This window comes from Eublepharis macularius, chromosome 3 (assembly GCF_028583425.1).
Source record: "Eublepharis macularius isolate TG4126 chromosome 3, MPM_Emac_v1.0, whole genome shotgun sequence".
NCBI lineage: Eukaryota > Metazoa > Chordata > Lepidosauria > Squamata > Eublepharidae > Eublepharis > Eublepharis macularius.
Genome location: NC_072792.1, coordinates 51534133 through 51557302, shown reverse-complemented (window position 1 = coordinate 51557302; position 23170 = coordinate 51534133). Strand labels below are relative to the sequence as shown.

The 23170-nt window shown below is 41.4% G+C and overlaps 1 protein-coding gene across 1 annotated transcript in view; it reads left to right on the top strand.

Annotated features, from left to right (window-relative positions):
- Window positions 1-2551: 2551 nt before the first annotated feature.
- Window positions 2552-23170, top strand: part of SLC9A4 (solute carrier family 9 member A4) — a 38595-nt gene continuing 17976 nt past the window's right edge. The window contains exons 1-8 of the mRNA XM_054973843.1: window positions 2552-2896; window positions 5444-5907; window positions 7698-7957; window positions 10205-10422; window positions 15801-16003; window positions 16135-16221; window positions 17751-17821; window positions 21146-21307. Coding sequence (XP_054829818.1) covers window positions 2641-2896; window positions 5444-5907; window positions 7698-7957; window positions 10205-10422; window positions 15801-16003; window positions 16135-16221; window positions 17751-17821; window positions 21146-21307 — 1721 coding nt within the window. The 5' untranslated portion in view covers window positions 2552-2640. The remainder of the gene's footprint in view (window positions 2897-5443; window positions 5908-7697; window positions 7958-10204; window positions 10423-15800; window positions 16004-16134; window positions 16222-17750; window positions 17822-21145; window positions 21308-23170) is intronic.

Below are 23170 nucleotides of genomic sequence, written 5' to 3'. Positions count from 1 at the left end.
AGAAGGAGCTCATTCCCCATCTCTGTTCCGTTATTAGTACTCTGGTTATCTGCATGCAGGTGGTCCATTCCTTTGGACTTCTGATCTTTTCTTTAGGCCCCTCCCATTTCACTTACAAATTCATATTTGAAGATTTTTACTTTGATATCCAATTGACATATCATATGTATTCTGTTCAACAATCTCTGCAGTCATACACCATTCCATCAAGGTTGTGAGCGTGGATGCTTCTTTGAGAGAAAGCGATGGGAGATGTGAACTGCTGGCCGCTCAGATCAGATGGTGTTGCACCCCACACTGAACATAAGAAGTGTCATACACAGTCAGATCAAAGGCCCATCTGGCCCCAAAATCTATTCACACACTGGACAAACAACAGGCTTCTGGGTGTTCTGGGGCTTTATTCAACAAGGTTTGAGTCCAGTAGCATCTTATTTTCCAGGGTATAAGCTTTTGAGAGTCAAGCTCCCTTCCTCAGATGTGAGTAGGAATGGAGATATTTGAGCCTTTCTCTCCCAGCCAGCATGTGGGATGGGTGTTGCAAAAAAATAAGACAGAATATGGAGATACAATGTAAAATGTAATTAGCTTGATTAGAGCAGGGGAGATGCTTTATTGAGAGTGATAGAAATAAATATGGAAGCAAATATGCATTAAATAATACAGTAATATAATACTTCCTGCCTGAAAACAGAATGCTAAGTGGAACAGTTCTGTAAGAGGCATTGATAACGTTGTTTCTCAGATGCGTTCACAGTACCACCATGAGGCAGCAACTGGAGAAGGTGGCAGCCACCACCTGACTGTTAGACTGTCCAGCTGAAGCAAACCAGGAAGCCCCTCCAGATCACATTCCACGTTAAGGCTGCCTCCTGGGAGAAGGGCAGTCCCCTTTTCTGTCCTCCTTACAGCTCCCAGTTCATTTATAGACATCCAGTGTAGTGCGGAGGTGGTTATTCGCCCCGTGGCAGTGCCGCATCGCTCTCCAGCCCACGTGGCTGGGCTGAATGTGCTATGGAGCAACTACCCCCCTTCCCCACATTTTATAAAAAAATACTGGACCCAGGATGAAGGAGGTTTATAGAAAACATCTCTGTAGGAGTTATCACTGTACTTTTACAGGCAGCGAAAGCAAGGATCCCGGGGTGGTGGTGGTGGTGCAGTAGTGCTTTAGGTTGCATTGCGTCATCTGGTGGCGAGTTGGACAGATTTGATGGGAAAATGTGGAGACAGAAAATGTTTGTGACTCTCCCTGCCGGTATTAATTTCTCACACCCAAAGATACAACTGCAGAACATCTCTGTTTATCACCAACAGCTCCAAGCTCAAACCAGTCCAGCACATCAATTATCCTGGGTAATGATAGTTCTCTCTTGCAGGCCAGGGGGCGAGGGGGAAGGAAGTCTTTTCTTGCTGAAACCTAAAACAGCTTCTTAACAATAATGGGGAAACTCATACAAACAGCTCCAGGGTCTAGACAATGCAGCAAACTAAGATGCCAACTTTCCCATGCGATAATATTCAGAAGTAGTCTTGAGATCTTCCACTTGCTCATCTTCCAGTGCAATATGCACTATCACGTGTCATATGACAACAACGTACTTCTAGGTACGCTAAAAGGCCAGTCCTTATGCAAAGTAATAAATGGAAACAGTATTCAGAAATAAGCAGAGGAATACTTCAGTCTCCCAGGACACTCTATGGGAGATTCCAGCGTGAAATGGCTGAATTGGGGTTCATTAAGAGATCCCCGTCGCCAGGATTGAACTGGGACTTGGAATTTCCATCTTACCATAGTAGTTATACCTTAGCAAAACCAAGGAGTCCCAGCCCATTACACATGTCAACTTGTGAATGGTCTCTTTATTATTCTTGATTCAATTTGAATTTTACATGATTACGTTTTGTCTTTGCACTTCCTGCATTTCATAGCCCCTTGATCCTGCTGTTCATTTCCTCTCCACACACATATCTTCTCCATATAATGAAAGTACCATGACGATCCATTCATAGCATCTGAAGATGTGGGCTGTAGCCCAGGAAATCTCAATGTGGAATATGATTTTGTTAGTCTTTAAGGTACCTGTTAGTTTTTCTGTGTAGCAAAATTAAAGTTCAGCTGCAACTCTTGTGGATGGCCACTAGAGGTCTCTGTCATATTTGACATTTACCTATGCACTCACTATCTACAAAGCCACAAATGATTGAACTCAGGTAAATGAGCAGCAGAGTAGTACATGAGATAGATGTGTGGAGCAAGTCGCTTGATAGCCTTGTCACTGGGTGAGTCTTTGGCATTTTGTCACTGCCTTTTCAATATAAAAGAAGAAGGTGTTGAACATGAAGCTATATTTATTTCTTTCCCAACAGAATAAGAGACTCTGGTTGGAATCCATGCTTGGCTTGTAGAAGTTTGCAAGTGCCTAGTTTCTTTTTCAGATTAAGTTTAGTTTCCATCTCAGCATCAAATGGAAGAAACTGAGTATGGGATTACTGAAGTAGATATCCTGTTGGTCTTTTGCACGATCAATAAGAACCAGGGACTAAAACGTGCAATCAATAGCAGAAAAAAATAACACTCTAAGTGTATGCCTACAGAATGTTCTTCATACAGAATCCAAAGCAGTTAATCTTTTCAACATGGGAATTCCGATACTTGTGTGTCTGAATGTTTTGTGCTGGCTGCTGTTGCCCTCAGTCAAGGAGGGTTCTTTTGCTGCTGCATCTTTGGATCTGTCGCATGGTAATTCTACCTCTTCCCACGGTCCTGGCCCATTGGATGACACTGGATCAGGGAGAGATGAAAGGCTTCATATCTTCACAGTTGATTTCCAATATGTGCAAATCCCTTATGAAGTTACCCTTTGGATACTCTTGGCTTCCCTTGCAAAAATAGGTGAGTACTATATCTGACTGACCGTCTTTTTCAAAAGTGTATTTCCAGCTAGGGCAGATAATAAAATGCAAAAAGTACATTTTTTATCAAACAAAAATAACAACTCAGTGAAACATTTTGGATTTTTGTGTGTGTGTGTGATTCTGGGACTAAGGCCGCTAAACATGCTCACTGTTAACAGTGCAAATACCATATAATGATAATGCATAATTTGTCCATGTTCTCAAAGTTACTTTGTGGCTAAAGATATTTTTGTAGCCAGATTTTTCAGGCAAGGGGCATGACTACACTTGGGAGGGGCTAAATCCTGAGATACTCATTTTGAATAGCTGTATTACTAGCAGTATTTCCACATACCATTAGGTATGTGCCACATGGTGTCTCTGCGTAGTAAAATCTGTGGCTTGGAAGAGATGGGCCACTTACCGGACTAAAAAAAAAAAAAGGAAACTAAGCATATCCTAAAGGTAAAATGGTTCCTTTAGAGCTTATTATCTCCCATTTACATATGCAGTAGTTACCACAAACAAATCTTAGAAGAAGCCATATGATGGCAATATGGCATACTGTCAGGTATCCAGGGAAAACTTATGATCATGCTTACAGTTTATTTTAATTCTGCACCTAGATATTTCTCTTATGAGCAGTTGCAGGGCATAAAACTGAACAGTGGAATTAAAAAATATGGCAAGTTGAGGGGGGAGGGCGGGGTTGAGATAGCAAAAACTAGTTCCTAAATTACTAAAATGGGAAATTCTTAAGTGACATTCATACAAATAACTTCTTTTGACCTAGGACTTATCCCCTTAATATCAAGTAGATAAATGCATGTGGTTGCTGCGTAGTGTGAGAGAAACGAACACTGCACTTATGCATAGTGTTAGTGGTACAAGAAGATTGCCTTGGTCTTATGTCCTCTCAGCCTTTCTGGTGAGGTACTTTTTTTTTCTGTTGTGGAAATGCTGTAGAGTCACGATATCGGCCCAGAAGTCATATGTGACTCTTTGACCTGCAACCTCTGACTCTTCTGAGTGCCATTCCTCAATCAGATAGTGATCCTTGTTCCAGAAAAGAGAATATAGCCAGTGCCCTAACGGGGTTTGTGGTTGCCACATGGTTCCTTTAAGAGTTCTTCATTATGTTTTGTATCTTTTTGGCATACTGTCTGACTCCCTGTCAGACAAAATAATGGCATTATCACAGCTCATTATCTGTTGGCTCAAAGCAGTACAAGAGAATGTGCACTGCTGTGACTTCACTCCTAGTCTGTGCATATCACAGCATTCACCATTCCAGGGAGAAAATCCATGTTGTGTTGTCTTATCACTCTCTCTCTGTCAACGAAGAGCAGAATCACAAGTGACAAAAGGCACAGATTGGACACTCGTCTGCTTCCCTCAAGTTTTGATGGGAAATGTAGGCAGTTTGGCGGAATGTTGGACAAGTGACAGTTGAAAAGTCCACTGGACAGCAGTCGGAGGGCCAAGCTGCGAGACCAGGATGCCTACATTTCCCATCAAAACTTGATGGAAGCTGACTAGTGTCCAATCTGTGCCTTTTGTCACTTGTGGTTCTGCTCTAAGTCTACCCAAGGTTACAATCCCCCAATGGTTATAAGCTTCCATGTTCTGAAGGTGCACACGTAGGACAATCATACTTTCAGGATTTTTTGCTTGGAACATTAGGGGCTAGAAATTTAGGACACGATCTGGTTAAAAGTTAAGCATTTTTCAATCTCATTGAAAATTTCAATTTCATTGATTTCATAGAGTTAAGCAAATACTTAGGTTTGCTGGACTGCTTTTTATTAGTTTCTATCATCCTACTTTCTAACATATTTTGGCTACTAAGATATATCTTTTATTCAAAGAGGTCAGGCAGTAGGTGAGTAGTATTGTCACACTTCAAAATCAAAACTTGTTCTCAGTTTCTAGCAAGATTAGGGGTTTATGGCCAACAGGGTTTTATTTATTTAATACTTCAACCCAAAATGGCTTACAGCATCATTATCCTCAAAACAACAACTTTGTCAGGTGGTTAGGCAGAGCGGGTGACAGGCCTAAGGTCACTAGGGCTGCTCGGCTGGCGTCTTTGATGGATGGCCTCCTGACCGCAGCCCTACTTTCCTATTAGAATTTTTTTTAAAAAAAACAGAGATGTCAGCCGCATCACTACACCACTTCCAGGAAAAAAAAACTGGAAGTGATGTAAGAGAGTTCTAGGAATTGCCAAAAACTCTTACCATAGTTTTCAGCAATTCCTTGAGCTCCCCTACATCATTTCTGGGTTTTCCCCAGAAGTGACATAGTGTCACAGCTAATGTCGCACTCCCTGTCCCCATCTCCCACCCTCTCACTGGTTGCCAGGTTTGGCCTAGCAACCCTAGAGGGCACCTACTATATTTCCATGGCCAAGCGGGGATTCCAAACTAGATCACCCATGCTCAAACCCTTGCACCATGCATTTCTTGCTAGTGTCTGAGATCAAGACCAGGCACCTGAAAGAATATTTCTAAAATGATGTTGGTTTTCTTGTCTTTTATTCAAGGTTTCCACCTGTACCATCGACTGCCCCACTTCATGCCAGAGAGCTGCATCCTCATTGCGATAGGTGCCTTGGTTGGTGGGATTATTTTTGGCACTGATCACAAATCCCCGCCGGTCATGACTACAAACATTTACTTCCTGTACCTCCTCCCACCCATTATCCTGGAGGGAGGGTATTTTATGCCTACCCGTCCCTTCTTTGAAAATTTTGGATCCATCCTTTGGTGGTCCGCTATGGGATCCCTCATAAATGCCTTTGGGATTGGATTCTCAATTTACGGGATTTGCCAGATTGCAGCGTTCGGCCTCCAAGACGTGAACTTGCTTGATAGCCTGCTGTTTGGCAGCATGATCTCAGCTGTGGATCCAGCAGCAGTCTTGGCCGTGTTTGAAGAGATGTCCGTCAATGAACAGCTTTATATGATGATATTTGGGGAATCATTGTTAAATGATGGGATAACTGTGGTAAGTACTGTTGTGTCCTACTGCATTTTTTCAGCAGTACCTTTTGTGGCAGCTTTACAGATGTTTTGCAGCTCTAGGTGTCAGCAAGAGTCACACCACATTCAGTAGTAGCCAGTTGTTGCTTTATATCAAAAGGAAATAGGAGGAGCTAGGTCCAAAACAGGAGTAAGATAAGCACCTTGTTGTTGATGGGACATCTCTGAATCTTCCTAACAATAAGGAGGAATTTTGATTCCACTTTAAACAAAGATGTGCTCCAAAATGTTCTTGCTGTTTCCACTAAACATTTACAGTGTTATCCTACGTAGAATTACACCCTTCTCGGGCCTGACCTGGATCAAGCAGGTTAGCTGTAGCATAGTGGTTAAGTGGTTGGGATGCAAATCAGCACTCTGGTGGTTCAAATCCCACTACTGCCATGAGCTCTGCCACTCCACTCAGCCCCAGCTCCCCGGCTGTATTGTGTGGATAATAATAACACTGACGTTAGTCACTTCTCTGACTGGCACTGATCTGTCCAGAAGGGCAGTAAAGAAGCACACTGTTGTTGTTGTTAGCCTGATCTCATCAAAAGCTAAACAGAGTCAGCTCTGGTTAGTACTTGGATGGGAAACCACCAAGGAAGTCCAGGCAGGCAATGGCAAACATCTCTGAAATCTCTTGCCTTGAAAACCCCATGAAGGGTCGCCATGTTGACGGCACTTGATGGCAGCAGCCCATTGATTTTCATAGGCTTAGAAGGATCTTAGGATTGCACTGCCATTTCCTTCCCTTGCAACTCTTTTAGAAATTGGGCTTTTTTGTTACAGACAGGAGAAGCCTCTTCTTCCAGGGTAAGTCCACAGCGTGTTCAATTGAGGGGGGGGCAGGGGGGACATTGCTGCAGGAGGTACAGGTACAACAGCAGCCATTATCATCAGGATTGCAACAGCGCTGGCAGAACAACATGCAGAAACATCAGTGTTACCTTAATTACTTATTCTCATGAATAGAGGGGTTGTGAGAGGAACGTGGGACCCATGCCAAAGGGGCTTTGGGTAGAAGATATACCTGTATCTATCAGCGCCTGTTTTTAAACATAATTTATTGTAGGGGATGCATAGAATTTATAAGGAACATGTTGCAGTTGCAATGGAACAGGCTTATGTTTACGTTACAGCTCCATGACTGTAAAGGAGACACAGGCTGTTTTCAGACATTTTCTCGGTCTTCCCTCTGTGATTTGGGAACCGAGTCACAAAATTTAGGTAAAGGTTTCCATATTTGAGTGACATTGCTAAACAAATTTGTGTATTTTCCAGATTACAGAAGCACTAGCGTCCTCATTGTGGTGGATCTAATAATCATCCAAGATATTAAAAATATTTTCCAAAATCAGAATGGCACGAATCGCAGTGTCCTGGTGGGTCTAACAGGATATTGTGGGCCTGCACTGTATATTCTTTCTGGGACTGCCCTTATGACTGTCAAGCAGGCATGGTCAGGGAGGGAGTTCCTGGGTAAAACTCAGATCCCCGGGCACAAAGGGCACTGACTCAGACCATGGCCATGGCAAGCTCATTTGCTATAAACTGGATGCTAGAAGTGAGACGTAGTGAGTGGGAGTTCTCCTAGGAAAGATAGTTCATAATATGCCTTATTGAATTTGATATGGTGATTGATGTACTTTTTAAAAAACATATTTTAGTCATAATGGTTGGGTATGAATGATCTGCTTAGACTCAACTAGGTGATGCCCACACCTCTGAATTATCAGCATTATGGCTATAATTTTATTTCTTTTCCTGCAGGTCTTATACAACATCTTCATTAGTTTTACTCAGATGCACCAATATGAAGACATCGAGCCAATTGACATCTTGGCTGGATTTGCACGCTTCTTCGTGGTGGGTCTTGGTGGGCTGCTGTTTGGCATCGTCTTTGGGCTCGTAGCAGCATTCGCAACCCGATTCACACAGAACGTTTCTGCGATTGAACCACTCCTTGTTTTCATGTTCAGCTATTTGTCATACTTAGCTGCAGAGACCATTTACGTTTCCGGCATCTTGGCGTGAGTATAAAAGCAAGCTCCATTTACTCAGGAGCCACCTTGGAACAGATGTATTATTTCCCATCTGTACTGAGCTGGCTAATTGCATCTTGTGATAAAGGCAATGTTTGATAACAGCTGTAGCAATTGAGAGACTCAGCAACCAGTCATTTAAACAGATTGAGTTCTTTTTATTCAATTTGCTGCATACTAATAGGTTTGGCATATAGTACAGGTTTATCTGTTGAATAAGTACTGCAGGCATTAGGGCCAATACACAAAATCACTCTAGGGCATATTTTCAAATTGTGGTAACTGTAGTTGTCAGTCCAGGTTTCAGTTACAAAGGGTGAAGCAATTGTCTTAGCCTCCTGTCATGTACCCAAATTTTGATTGGCTGATTGACCGAAAACTATATTTTTAAACTGCTTGCAGGGGGACCTTAAGAATGGAACTACATATATCTCTACCTATAAAAGGGAAACCGTGTTCCCAACGACTCACGGCTTATCCCAGAGTGCAGGCGTCGTAGTGCGCCCCTAGCGGGGATAAGCAGGAAGTCGGCAGCGCTTCCTGCCTGCAGCAGCCCGATCCAGCCTCAACTAGACTGTAACAGCCACTGCTGGGTGCACAAGCCTGGTGCTGCCCCCCCTGCTCCTCACCTGTGGCCTGATCCCTCAGCGGCACTCCCTGGCACTCCTGAAGGCAGGCAAAGAGGATAAAGCAGAGCCCACCTCAACTGGGCAGACAGAAGGTGGGCAAACCACAGCCTTCCCTCTGTCCAGCAGACCGCGGGCAAGGGGGGCAGTGGAGCCACCTCAGCTGGGCAGAGAGGTGGGCAAACCACCACCTTCCCTCTGCCCAGCTGATCCGCAGGAAACGGGGCACCATGGAGCCACCTCAGCTCAGAGAGGTGGCCACCTTCCCTCTACCCAACTGATCTGTGGGCAAAGGGGGGCAGTGGAGTCTGCCTCAGCTAGGCAGAGAGAAGGCAGGCAAACTGCCTCCTTCCTTCTGCTCAGGTGATCCATGGGTAGTGCGCCCCCTGCTACAACCCATTGTATTAAGACACAATGAGTTCTGGCGCTAGTTTGTAGATATTCCCACAAATACATGCCTACTAATGAATGTAGAGGCAGGAGTAGCATTAGTAGGGAAGGACTGGAGGGCAGAGGAGAATTAGTATGTGCTTAACCCTTTCCCCATCTGCAAGTTCTTCCCTCCAAATACCTGGGACAGAGGAGGGTAAATGAGGGAGAGGATAAATGCCCAGTAGGCATTGACATAGGAGATTCTATGGAATCTGTGGAAGGACTGCATCTAAGTTGCAGGGAAACTATAGGACCGGGAACCCTAAGTTGGATCCACAAGCTCATGGGATGGGATTTGTCACCTCTCACTGAAACCCACTGAGCCCCCCCCCCCTCCATTCTCTTCCTTAGTGTTAGGGGATATTCAGAAGTAGTGTGAAAATCAGAGGGAAAGGGGGAATTGTCAAAAATGTCCTCCTTCCCCATCAAAGTGAATGCTATTCCACTGATGTGACATCATTCCAATGGAAGCTTTGATTCCACTTCACCTGCTCTGTATTTATATGCTAGCATATAGTAAAGTCATTTCTGCATTAATGGCTGTCAAAGTGGCAAGCACGCTGAATTGAGACACCTGACATGGTCAAGCCATGTGGGGACTGACTATCTTTAAGCTGCTTGCATCAGCACTGTCCAAATCAGTAAGTGTAGTACTAAACCAGGGCCCTTTTCACACTGCTTACCTTGACTCGCAACGACGTGGAACATTGCGCTAAAACTGCGGAACATCGTGTTTTCTCGTGCGAGATTTGCGCGATGTCGCGTTTTCTCGCGCGAAATTTGCATGACGCGCAAATCTCTCGCGAGAAAATGCGATGTTCTGCGTTTTTAGCGCAATGTTCCACATCGTTGCGAGTCAAGGTAAGCAGTGTGAAAAGGGCCCCTCCAGTTTAGTAGGCTGTTCTTTCTAGAGATATGTCAACCCTCTCCCCACTGCATCTTTAGTGTTATATCTACTGGGAAAATCTGCTTTTTGGATCTAGTCTTAAACCAGGATCTTGGTGCACCACTTTACTAAATTTGCTAAATTTTGTCTAGAGGTGTGACAAAAAAAATATATCCCAAGATGCTCATGGGCCTCAGCCCTTCAATGGAAAATCCAATTCTTTTCTTCCTCTTTTTTGGTTTTGCTGTTTCCTGTGATTTCATCCTTTCCTTGATGTTTCTGAATCAACAGGATAACTGCATGTGCAGTGACGATGAAAAAATATGTGGAGGAGAATGTGTCCCCAAATTCCTATACAACGATAAAGTACTTCATGAAGATGCTAAGCAGCATTAGCGAGACGTTAATATTTGTGTTCATGGGTGTGTCCACAGTTGGACGGAACCACGAATGGAACTGGGCCTTTGTTTGCTTCACGCTGGTCTTCTGTATGCTTTGGAGAGCCCTAAGTAAGAAAGTATTTTAATCAAGTTGGACCAGGTAGATGGAGTTCTTTGCATTGTTTAAAGCATCGTTAAGTGGGAAATTCAGAGCTGACTGGTATAACCAGTTTAACAAGGTGTGCCCGATTGGCCAGGCTATTTCATGCATAACTGTACTTTGTTGAGAGAAAGAATTGACCATGGCAGAGCAACTCTGGGAGTGCTGTATAAGGGCATTACGTGACAAATATAAACTGTTTCTCACTGTCATGATTTCTCAAATGAGCACTTGAATGAGAACGAACTGGGAATCTCAGAAAAATCTCAGTACACTGACTCTACCCCTCCAAAAATGCTTTCAGGGGTCCTTAGGTATGGTAGAACCATTCATGATAGAAGAACGATAGATTATTTTGTTTAAAAACTTTTTGGCTGGAGTTGGTTGTGCAGTTAAAAAGAAGAGAGAGGACTAGGGTGAGGCTGAGTTTGCTAGGATGTGGCAAACCTCTGGGAAAGAAGAAGCCGGTACCAGAAGGACTGATTCCTTAGCTTAGAAGAAGCCAGAAAGGCAGTGTAGTGGAACACAGTGTGAACTGAATACTTCCTTAAAGAAGAAAGTTATTTAAAAATATTACATGTGTTTTTGACATGAATTTGTATTTCAAAACTTAGAAAATATATGATTAGAAGTAGGTACTACTTTACAATTAATAATTTAATATTTAGAAAACAAATTGTTGACAATTTGTCACATACCAGATAGTTATGTGGCTTTTCTACATTTCAGACAACAAGTATAGTTAAGTTGCATAACTCTACTGCTCTGCTGATGCAGTAGTTTTCAAATCTGGTTGGTGAATTTTCATTTTTAAAAAGAACAAGGTTTAAGTCCAGCAGCATCTTAAAAACATCCAGATTTCCAGGATACAAGCTTTTGAGAATCAAAGCTCCCTTCTTTGTCAGATATGAATCTCTGTGAGAAGGGTTAACTATAAATAAGTTAAATAAATATCTTGAGAAGGGAATTTTGACTTTTGAGAGCTAGTCCCTTGAAAATCTTTTTTGTTATAATAAATTTTATTGGATGGGTCAATATATAGTCAAATTAAGATACAAATATAATCCATTTCAATTCCCATGAATATATTCCCCCACCCCCTCCCTTCCCCCCCTTTTCGATGTTGACTTCCAACAGCACTCCAACCCCCCATTATTAGTAACACATTATTTCTATACTAAAATTGTTCTTATCTTGTTATTAGTAAAGATCTTAACTATATCTTATCTTACTTAGTATCCTTAAAACCCCTCAAAAGACCATAATTGTCCCTTAACATCCCATTTCTTTTCCCTTGAAAATCTTGTTAGTCTTTAAGGTGCTGCTGGGCTCGAATCTTGCTTTTCTACTGCAGACCAACATGTCTGCCTACCTGAAAATACTTTTTAAAGGTTTCGTTGTCCATTATGTTGTTGAGGGTATTTGTTAGTTAATGTAGCAAAGTTGCACAGTCAGGGAAGCGTGGGTTCATGTGCGGTGAAACACTCCTCAAGCTAGTATATTGCAACAGATAAAACTAACCTTTATTGAAACTGATTTACATTCACTTGCATTTTTGTATTAACAGAAGAAATATAAACCTAATCTAAATAACACTATTCCATATTCCATATGGCCAGTTAATCTGGCTGCATGAGCAATGGACATGGGTGGGTCTTTGGCATGCTTACACAGGGGAGATCTGCAGAAGTGTCTTGCATCTTGCAAGACTACCAGGAGAGAGAGAACAAAACCATAGAAAGAGAAGGAGGAGCCAGAGAGAAACTTGTAGCTCATAGAAATTGAGGTTTCATACATATACAGAGTTTGGTTCTAGAGAAAAGGAAAAAGCAGGAGCCCTGCCCGTCATGTCCAGGCACACTGAGTCACCTCACAGAGCTGGAAAGAAACCAGCTCTGTGTTTGATTCCCCACTCCTCCACTTGTAGCCATCTAGGTGACCTTGGGTCAGTCACAGCTCTCCAAAGCTCTCTCAGCCCCGCCCACCTCACAGGGTGATTGTTGTTGAGGGGATAATGATAGCATACTTTGTAAACCACTCTGAGTGGGTGTTAAGTCATCCTGAAGGGCGGTATATAAATTGAATGTTATTATTATTAATATCATGTGGAACATTATCAAAAGCATTAATGAAATCAAGATAAATTATGTCCAAAGCATTCCTCTGATCCAACAAACTAGTAACTCTTTCAAAAACAAAAAAGTAGAGGTTAGTCTGACATGACTTGTTTTTGAGGAACTCATGCTGGCTCTTAGTAATCACGGCTATCTTTCCTAAATGCTCAAGGGCTGAATGTTTAATTATTTGTTCTAAAATCTTTCCATATATGGATGGGGCAGTAGTTATCTGGATCTTTCTTCTTCCCCTTCTTGAAGATGGGGACATTTGCCCACCTCCAATCTTCTGGAACCTCACCTGTTCTCCAAGAGTTCTCAAAGATGATAAGCAGAGGCGTCACAATTACATCAGCAAAGTCTTTTAGTACTCTAGGATGTGATTCATCTGGGTCCAGAGGACTTGATTTCATTTAAAGTATCTAGGTGTTCACATACCACACCTATGCCTATCCTAGGCTGCAACCCCCTTCTGTTATCACAAGTTCTCTTTTTGCCAGGGTGAGCATAGTTCTCTTGAAAAAGACGACCAAGGCAAAATCGGAATTGAGCAGTTCTGCCCATTCTTTATCACGTTATGTTAAAATTTCATTTTCCTCTCCATGCAGTGGGCCTGCTACTTCATTGTTCTTTTTCTTGCTCTGAACATAACTAAAGAGCCATTTTTTGTTGTGCTTAGCAGCATCTCTCACTAGTCTAAGCTCATAGTGAGCTTTAGCCTTTCTAATACTGTGTCTGCAAGCACTGGTAATTTGTTTATATTCATCCTTGGTTATATTGCCTCCCTTCCATTTTGTAAATATGTCTTTTTAAATTCTCAGACCTTTAACAAGTTGTTTGTAGAGCCACCCTGGCTTCTTTAGGTTCCTTCCAATTTTTCTTCTCATTGGAATAATTTGTGATTGCACCTTCAATATCTTGTTTTTAATGAACCCTCACCCATCTTGAACTCTATGAGATTCTACCCAGCATAACTTTGAGTTTGATACAATTAGCTTTTCTAAAATCCAGCCTATATGGTCGACTATGTTCAGCTCTTCCCTTCCCCAAGATGTTAAATTCCAAAATTACATGGTCGCTACTACCCAGTGCCCATTACCAACATATATTTGATAAAGGTAATGGTAGCCCACTGTGCAAGCACCGAGTCATTACTGACCCATGGGGGGAAGTCGCATCACGAGCTTTTTATAAATGCTTAATATCTAATTCTCAACATGGTCCCATCTATGGATACATAAATCTAGAGAGTGGGCCATGGATGGACAAGACACATCTTTCTATAAATGTGAAAAAGGCCTCAGGTTTGTAGAAAAAAATCTGAAATCTAAAAAAAAAATACATTGGGTGTAAATAGTCTGTGAAATGATAGAGGCACCTGTAGCTTTAAGAAACGAATGCACTCAGGTCATTACAACAGTATTGCCCATACTACAACAGTATTGCCAGCCTTCATGCCTTAGTTTCTGTCAGCAAAAGCCAGGGAGAGGGGTGGAGCCCTTTCCAGGTTTGTTTTGGCCATTGAGGACTACTTGCTACTGGGTGAAATGCGGCCACCCCACAACAGCCAGTGTTGAGTGGTGGTTAGAGTTCAGATTATAATCTGGGAGAAGAAACCCAGGTTTGAATCCCTGCTTGCCGGGGAAGTTTACTGGGTGATCTTGGGCCACTCACAAACTCTCAGCCTAACCTATCTCATAGGGTTCCTGTGCATATAAAAAGAAGTGGAGAATGATGTAAGCTGCTTTGAATCCCAACTGTCCAGAAACATGGGATATATAAATGAAGTAAATAAATAATAAATAATTAAAAATAAATAAATATAGCTGATGGGGGAGATAAATGGTATGTTGGTTGGTGGGCAGGAAGGAGAGAAGGAAGCACAGTTTGAGGATATGGGGACAGCCGGGAGGAAATAGTGTGGGAAGAGCTGTATACAGGGCAAGTGAAGTGACCTCCCCACAAGTTTTTGCAAGTTTCCCACTGTGCAATTGGGTCCAGCCAGGTAGCTGCATAGGGTTGCCAAATCCCCCAGTGGGGGCGGGAATCTCCTGGTGGAAGCAGGGATCCCTGGCTCCCAGCCTCTTCCTCCACCCCTCACCCACTGGCAGGGGTAAGGTGTGGGAATGGGCCTCCCCAGCTTCGCTCTGGGCCAGTTCAACCCATTTGGGGGCACAAATGCACAAGAAGAAACTGGAGGGAAGTGCCGGGTCCCCCCTCCTGCCAGGAGGGTAAGGGGACATGGCAACTCTATGGCTGCACCACACAACTCAGCCACACTTTTCCCAGGGAGGGGCTGCCAGGGTAGGAAGGAGGGAAAGCAGATAAAAGTAGATTCGTTGGTGGGTGTGAAGGAGAGAAGGAAGCAGCAGCATGTGAGAGGCTATGAGGTCTTTCAGGAAAGTAAACTAAGAAATAGAGGGAGGAGGAAAATGAGATACCCATGTGCAAGTCCTTGCAGGTCTCCCGCTTGAAAAATCTTATTTATTTATTTATTTTATTTGACTTATATCCCGCCCTCCCCATGAATGGGCTCAGGTCGGCTCACATCATCATTAAAACACAATAAATTAATAGTCAACTTTAAAAACACTTGAAAATGTATATTAAAATACTCCAGCGCCATTATACATAGGCTACTTTAGATGCTAATAAAAGACCTACATAAGACATAGCTGTGGGTTGAACACTTAATAAGAAACTTTATGAAAAAGTTATCGCTTCATTTCTCTTATCTCCATTTAATATCTTTCCTCCTAAAACTATTCACAAATGAAATGTCTAATCTGTAGACACCTAAAATAAAAATGTGAGCCTGGTCTATTAACACCAGTTACAAGGATTGTACTGCTCTTTAATATAGATTGTAGACTCTGCTGTGCGTAAATTGTTGGCGAGATATATCCAATCTCTTGGAGAGATATTTTTCTGGGATTCCTAGGCTCACTTTGAGGAATGTTGACTAAGATTCTTAGCAACCTGATCCAACAAAAATTTTCAGGATCCACGACTCACATGTAGATTCAAATAGATGTATGTTTTTAGGTAATAACATAGTGAACTTTTGAACCTGTATTTTCCATATCCAAATCCGATACTTAGCTACAGTACAATAATATGATGCCCTGTGTACAGTAGAGGTGATTCATCAATTATATGTAAGCACCGTTAGGGATATAGTTTGCATTTTGTTATTTCTCTTGGCTAATGGTAAGTTTTTGTTCCTCTCTTAGGTGTGCTTTTTCTGTTTTGCATCAGCAACAAGTTCCGGACTTACCGATTCACTCTTAAAGACCAGCTTATCATCATCTACAGTGGTGTACGAGGAGCCAGCAGTTTCTCACTTGCATTTTTGCTCCCTGTAGTATTCTTCCCTAGAAAGAAAATGTTTATTACTTCTACTATTGTAGTTATATATTTTACAGTCTTTATCCAGGCAAGTAGGTTTATTAATTGTGGACCCATTGTCTTTTTTTTTTGTATGAACCAAAAACTTCCTGTTCCACAATTTAATGAATCATTTGATGCACAGTCAAAAGCATTCCTCTCTCTTTGTTCCAAATGAAGGGAATTACCATCAGACCACTGGTAAAATACCTTGGGGTTAAGAAGACCAATAAGAAAGAGTCCATCAATGAAGAAATTCATGTGCGAGTAAGATGATTTTTTTTAAATGTATTTCAAAATGTTTTTACAAGAAATGAGACAACAAGCTGGGGATCTAGGAAGAACTGTAAGAGGGTGAAACAACTTGGAATTCCTCTAGATCTCCCCTCCAAAGTTTCTATAAGCTCTCAAAGGCATAATTGGGTTAATTTGCGTTCTCCATTCTTTTTATTTTGCTTTAACTGAACTTCCTGTGCTCCTGGGGTATATTCATTCCTCATCAAGCTGTTTTTATTTTTATTTTTCTCTTTCCATTGCATAATTTACTAAGTAATATTTTTTTCTGCAAAGCTAAGCATTTAGGGATGTCCACCTCACCTGTTGGTGGCATGATTATGTTGCTTTTGTGGTTGGCACAGGAACTAGCCACTGAACTATTAATAATAAAAATAATATTCAATTTATATACCGCCCTTCAGGGCAACTTAATGCCCACTCAGAGCGGTTTACAAAGTATGCCATTATTATCCCCACAACAGAACACCCTGTGAGGTGGGTGGGGCTGAGAGAGCTCCTAGAAGCTGTGACTGACCCAAGATCACTCAGCTGGCTTCAAGTGGAGGAGTGGGGAATCAAAACCGGTTCTCCAGATTAGAGTCCTATGCTCTTAACCACTACACCAAACTGGCTCTCATGTTATTAGATAACATGATGAATGAAAACCTTCTGGATGCATGATTTGTGCATTCATTTGATGCTAGTTACATCTAACCTCCATGGTGTAAAATTGTTTGCAGCACAGGAACCCCTGTTCGAACTCCTGCCACCTATATCTCAGGGTGGGGAGAAGTCATGATGGGAGACAAGGTTTCTTTATCCAGAGCAGTCCATTTAGCCCAGTACTGTCTATAGTGAATGGCAGTGGATATGGACAAATGACTTTCCCTCCCGTTTCTTGAGAGCTTTCTAACGAGGGGAAATGGGTTGAAACTGATAGACCTCCTAGATGCAAAACATGCCCTTTATCACTCATCTATAGTCCCTGCCCATATAACTGTAACACGCTAGTAAAGATGGGTGTTCTTTGCAGCTACTCTTCAGACCTAGATCTATGAATACAGGACCATAAGGCTGTGAAGATCAGCTGCCATGGGGTTTTCCCATTACGGACAGTTTTGGATTCTACCACTTGTAGTTAATCTTGTTAAGACTCTGGAGTGAAAATTGGTCCAGCAGTGGTCAATAGGAATAATTTTATCATGTTCTAGAGCAAATAAAATCAGGCATTGCTTCTACATACAGTCAAGCTCATATGGGTTAACTCTTTGGGAAGAACAGACAACCATGGTAGTTCACTCTCTCGCAATTATATATAATCAGAATGTCTTATTTCAGAAACTGTTTTTTTAAATGCTTTGGATTTCATTCATTTTTCAAAACAGTGCTAGCAATAGCTTCCAACGAAATCCACTTCTCAAGTTGAAATGACATTATTTTGCTAGGATGTTAAACAGCAGCATTACAGCAACTGCTTTGCCGTGATATTCAGACCTGTTTTTAATGTAACGTTTTTGTAGCTGATGGACCATTTCTGTGCTGGAATTGAAGATATATGCGGACATTGGAGCCATTACCAACTGAGAGATAAGTAAGAACGTCCCCAAAATAATTCCTAGACTGATATAGTAAAATGGGTCAAACATAAAACACATTGACCTTCACTGTCATTCTCTTAAGGGGGGGGGGGCAATTTCCACCAATTCTCTCCCCTCCCTCTCCCCATTGCATACCATTGTTATACTGTTCCTAAGGATTCACTGACTTAGGGTGGAAGTGGGGCTGCTTAGTGGGCTGCTGTGTATGGTGGGGATTGGTAGAAATCTGCACTGCCTCTTAAGAAATCTTAAGGCACTTATATTTTCTTGACAGGATGGTTAGATACAGATCACTGCATTCTTCTCTGTCATCATTTCTATTGTCCTCCACTAAAGTTCCAGCTTCCCCACTTTCCTCCTATTCAATTCTTTCTCAGGGTACTACCATTTTTTTTCTCATGGTTTCAGCAATTATCTTGAATGCTAACGTAACCTCTTTCTGTATGGGTTCTGTGGGGCTAAATTAGAAACTGAACTTGCAAGACAAAAGTTAAGAAATGTCTTTAAATCAAATCCTTTTAATAGGTAGAACAATACAACTAGATTTTTATAACCAGACACAGAGGTGCAACAAAAAAAAAAACTTGCAGCAAATAATGTCTTTGAATTCAGACAAATAACTTCTTGTCTCTTGGCACCACTTCAGGGTAAGCAAAGTCCAACTTTTCAGGTCCACCAAGTGCCAGAGTCCCTTGATACAGTCCTCTTGATCGTAGAAACAAACTGGAACCCAGGCTTCAGTCTTTAACTTAGAAATTACATCCCTGCAATAATAACATGAACCCAATAATAATGCCAAACTACATATAACATCCTCCCATGTTTACTCATTGATTTTTATATACAATGTGTTTCCAGTTACCTTATTCAAGGTGTTAAGCGCACATATAATTTTTTCAAGTTCCCCAGCAACCAGCCTCTTCCTCAGCTGCTCAGCAGCAGACATTGATTCCACTGTACTGGGCTAGACCACATAGCTCATGGGAGTTACACTAACAATCCTCAAACCCATTCCTCCATCCATGTCTCTCACCTTCAGTTTGCAGCCTTCTCCCAAAGGCCTTGTATAGATAAGCAGCGGTGGGTTTTTATTTTTACAAATCACCGCACTTCCACAAATCCTCTGCTGAAGGGGAACAGACATCTCCAGTCATTTATTTATTTATTTGTTTGTTTGTTTGTTTGTTTGTTTGCTTGCTTTGAATTTCTATTCCGCCTTCCCCACGAAGGGCTCAGGGCAGATTACAACATGTTAAAACACATTAAAATTAGTTTAAAACCATAAATAAATTTTAAAAGATTCACTTATAAAATATACACTATGGCATCTCTATTTTAGAGAACCCAACACTCAACTAAAATTTAGCCCTCCTGGTCATATATGACTTATTCTCCCTGCTATAGATGCAGAGAAGTTAGCTGTGTTAGTCTGTGGTAGCAAAATCAAAAAGAGTCTTAAAGGTGCTACTGGACTCTCCCTGCTATGACCACTCTTGTTACTAAAATCCTGTGTGTGTGTTACACAGTGCAACATCCTTAAGTTTCTATTGGATAAGGTCTGTGACATCACTGATGATAAGACAAACAATTCTTCCATCCGTGCTGGAGCAAGCTTTGATATTGCTTTCAAAGAGGAGGACATTTGTGTCATTGTGTTTTACCACATATGTCAGGAGGATCATATATAGCATGTTCTCTCCTTACATGTGATCAAATGTAATGACTGAAAAGATTGTTCAGTTTTTTTCACTGCTTCAAGGACATTTTAATGTAGTCCTTTGAAATACAAAAAGGTTGTGAACACATGCAGGCCTTCCTCATCCTTTGAAGCAATTCCCTGCTGTTGAAGAACAGACTTTGAGGGGATTTTTTCTTATTAAGAAGGTGTGACCTTTTATCTCCAGTTCTAGAACTCATGGCTTTAGCATTTACAAAAAAGAGGTGAAGAGGCTATTGCTCCTCAGCCGAGGTTATTCCTCCCCATTAAGTTTTTACTGATCTCAGAGTTTCAGAAGCAAAAAAAAAAAAAGCCAAATAGACTGTGGTGCTGCTAAAAAAAAATGTCCAGCTTTAATAGTGAAAGCCCTGCATTTCTCATGTTTCATCTTTAGATTGACCTCTGCAAACCTGTGCTCTTGATCTTTCCATTTAAACCCTGTTTGCTTCAAGACCTCTCTGCTCTCTGCTCTCACTCCAAATCCTCAAGCACGCATGCGCACGGTCAGACTTCACGCATGTGAGCCCCCATGGAAGCATCAATCCTAACTTGAATTTTCATCTTGTTCTGTCACAGTAATATATTCATCATATCTTAACGTTCTGTTGCTGTTCTAACTAGTGTTGGGTTTAGGCCTGACAATCAGGATTGTGTTCTTTTGGCTGGAAAAGATGCTTATGGCTCATATTTTGATTTATGATTTTGTTGAGGGAGAAGTACTTCTTGAGATAATTAATAAAGCAAAATGAAACCAGTACATTATATTGTGTTTAGTGGATGTGGTTTAACCTTATGCTTAATATGGTCCTTCAGTGGACTTAAAAGGATGTCACTGTTTAGGATAGCATTATTACTTTCATTGACATAACGGGGGGTGGTGGTGGTGGTTACAAGTTCTTAAACTTGGTTGGATTGTCTCTACGGGATATAATATCTTTGCATGTTGTTCTTTTAATAAAAGCTAGAAGGAAGGAGGGGGAGACCTATACTTCACTATTATAAGAACTAGCATACAAAATGAAAAGTATATTATACTGATTGATGCTAAGGCAATCTATGCATCACAGAGAGAAAGTATACATAAAGGATGAGACGTAGCACATGATAACATGAAATATAGTAAAATACCCAATTTTTCAAATACTGTGTTTGATTTATCAAGATATATGTATTTTTGTTCTTGACTAGTGAGTTTTAAATCATGAGGGACATAACAGAGCCAAACTAATGGACCATTTAGGACCTTACTATAACTAAACTATCATTATTAATATACCTGCAGCTGTTGCTGTTCTGAACCATATTGATCTCTACAAAATGAATTTGGATTCCATCCTTTTCTTCGCAATCATAATTGTGCTTGGCCTCCTTCACCCTCTTATTCCCATGATTGCCGCTTGCCTTCATCATCCACCTAACACTCTATATAGCCCAGTGCATCCTCTTCCTTTCCTATTGATATCAAGGTCTCAGTCGTTAAGTAACCTAGAGATGACTTCCATTTGATCTCAGAGGTTCTATCAGCTTGAAGTCAATTAAAGCTGAGCAACATTAAATGGAAATGAACAACTGTGTTCATTTAATCCTCACTGTTACCCAGATTTAAGAAGTTTGACAACAGATTCCTGAAGAAGATCCTAATACGCAAGCACCAGCCTAAATCTAGCCTTGTTTCCTTATATAAGAAAATGGAACTAAAGCAAGTCATCGAGATGGTAGAGAGTGGGGTGATGAAGCCAACTCCTTCTCAAACACCTGCTCTGTAAGTATCCTGTTTCAGTGGGAGATTGAAGGATAGATGAAACCTTTGGTGGGCGGGAGAACACAGATGAACAGAGTAATCAGCTTGACAGTTCTAAGTGATGACTTAGCATGTTCTAGCGACCAGTTCACACGTGCACGTACATCACTTCATCATTATTCATCATTTAATTACTTATACATTGCTTATGTACTTCATTATATATCTTTACATTACATTTACTTGTAGATGAATGTGAGAACTGTCTGTTGAAAAGCATAGGGTTTGAAGTGATACAAAACTGTCATCAGTGTTGTTTGGTCTTATTTATTTGGATATCTTTATACTGTGCTTTTCTTGCTAATGAGGATATCATTCCATCCTCCATATTATTTTCGTAAGAAACCTGTGAGGTCAGTTAGACTGAGAGAAAATGACTAACCCAAGGTCACCCAGCGATTTTCCATAGCAAACTGAGGATTCTGACCTGGGATTCCTGAAGACTCAAACCACTACATTATGATGGCATCACCATATCTTATGGTATTACCATATGATGGCTCATTCAAACAGGATTGATTTGTGTGGTTCATCTACACCTTCTTACCAAATTTGCACCTCTTTAGTGCTTTTTCTAAACAATTCGGGTTCAGTTTTCAAATGAATATGTTTCTAATAAGTTTTAAACACAGAAGCAAATTTTAGTCCTCACCTTTTCCTTTTTCTTTCTCTTCTTCCCATCCAAAAATCAACCTACATTTTATCTGCCTACCATTTTCAATGAAAAGTTTATTATTTATTTCATTTATACACCAGCTATCTCCACAGTGGGGATCCAAAGCAGCTTACATCACTCTCCTCCATTTTATTCTCACAACAACTGCGTGTGGTAGATTAAGCTAAGAATTTGTGACTGGACCAAGGTCATCCACAGTAAGCTTTAGGGTTGCCAGCCTCCAGTTGGGGCCTGGAGATCTCCTGGAATTATAACAGATCTCCAGACTTCAGATTTCAGTTCCCCTGAAGAAAACAGCTGCGTTGGAGAGTAGACTGTAAGGCATTACACCCTGCTGAGGTCTCTCTTCTCCCCATACTCTGCTTTCCCCAGGCTCCACCCCATAATCTCTGAGAATTTCCCAACCTGGTGTTGGCAACCATACTTCTGTGGCAGAATGGAGATTGGAAATCTTGTCTGAAACGTTAACCACTACACATCACTGACCTTTGTGGGGTGGCTGCTGTTGAATAGTAGAAGCAGCCACTCCTAGATGAATCATGCAAGTCACATGGTAGCAGGTTGCCCTGTGCTTGCTGCCAGGCCTCGTCCCTCCTCCCTCAAAGGCCGAACACAGTTGTAGAAAGGGCCTGCCTCCTGCCGTTTACACAGGCAATACTGTCTTGGTTGCTAGCAACCTCCATGTCTATTACTGGGAGGGCATTTGTTTCTTAAAGCTGTAAGTGCTGCTGCTATTATTTTGGTATTTTTAAACACCTGAATATATTTATTTTTAGATTTTTTCCTGTAAGCCTGGAGCTTTTCTCAGGTTTGTAGAAAGATATGTCTTGTCTGTACATAACCCCATTCTCTGGATTTAAGAATCATCACATTTGGCCATGTTGAGAATTAGATATATTGATTGATATATGAGAACCACAAAAACAGCAAAACTAGTCAACCCACTGAGAAAGTATAGATTTCTTTGTACTTGGAAGACCCCAGAGGTATGCAGAATGTTATGATGAGTAATGACAAAAAAATAAGCTGTATGAAAGCTGAGTAGGGTTGCACTTGCCAGCCTCCAGGTAGTGGCTGGAGATCTCCCGGAATTACAACTGGTCTCCAGGCCACAGAGATCAGTTCACCTGGAGCAAATGGCTGTTTTG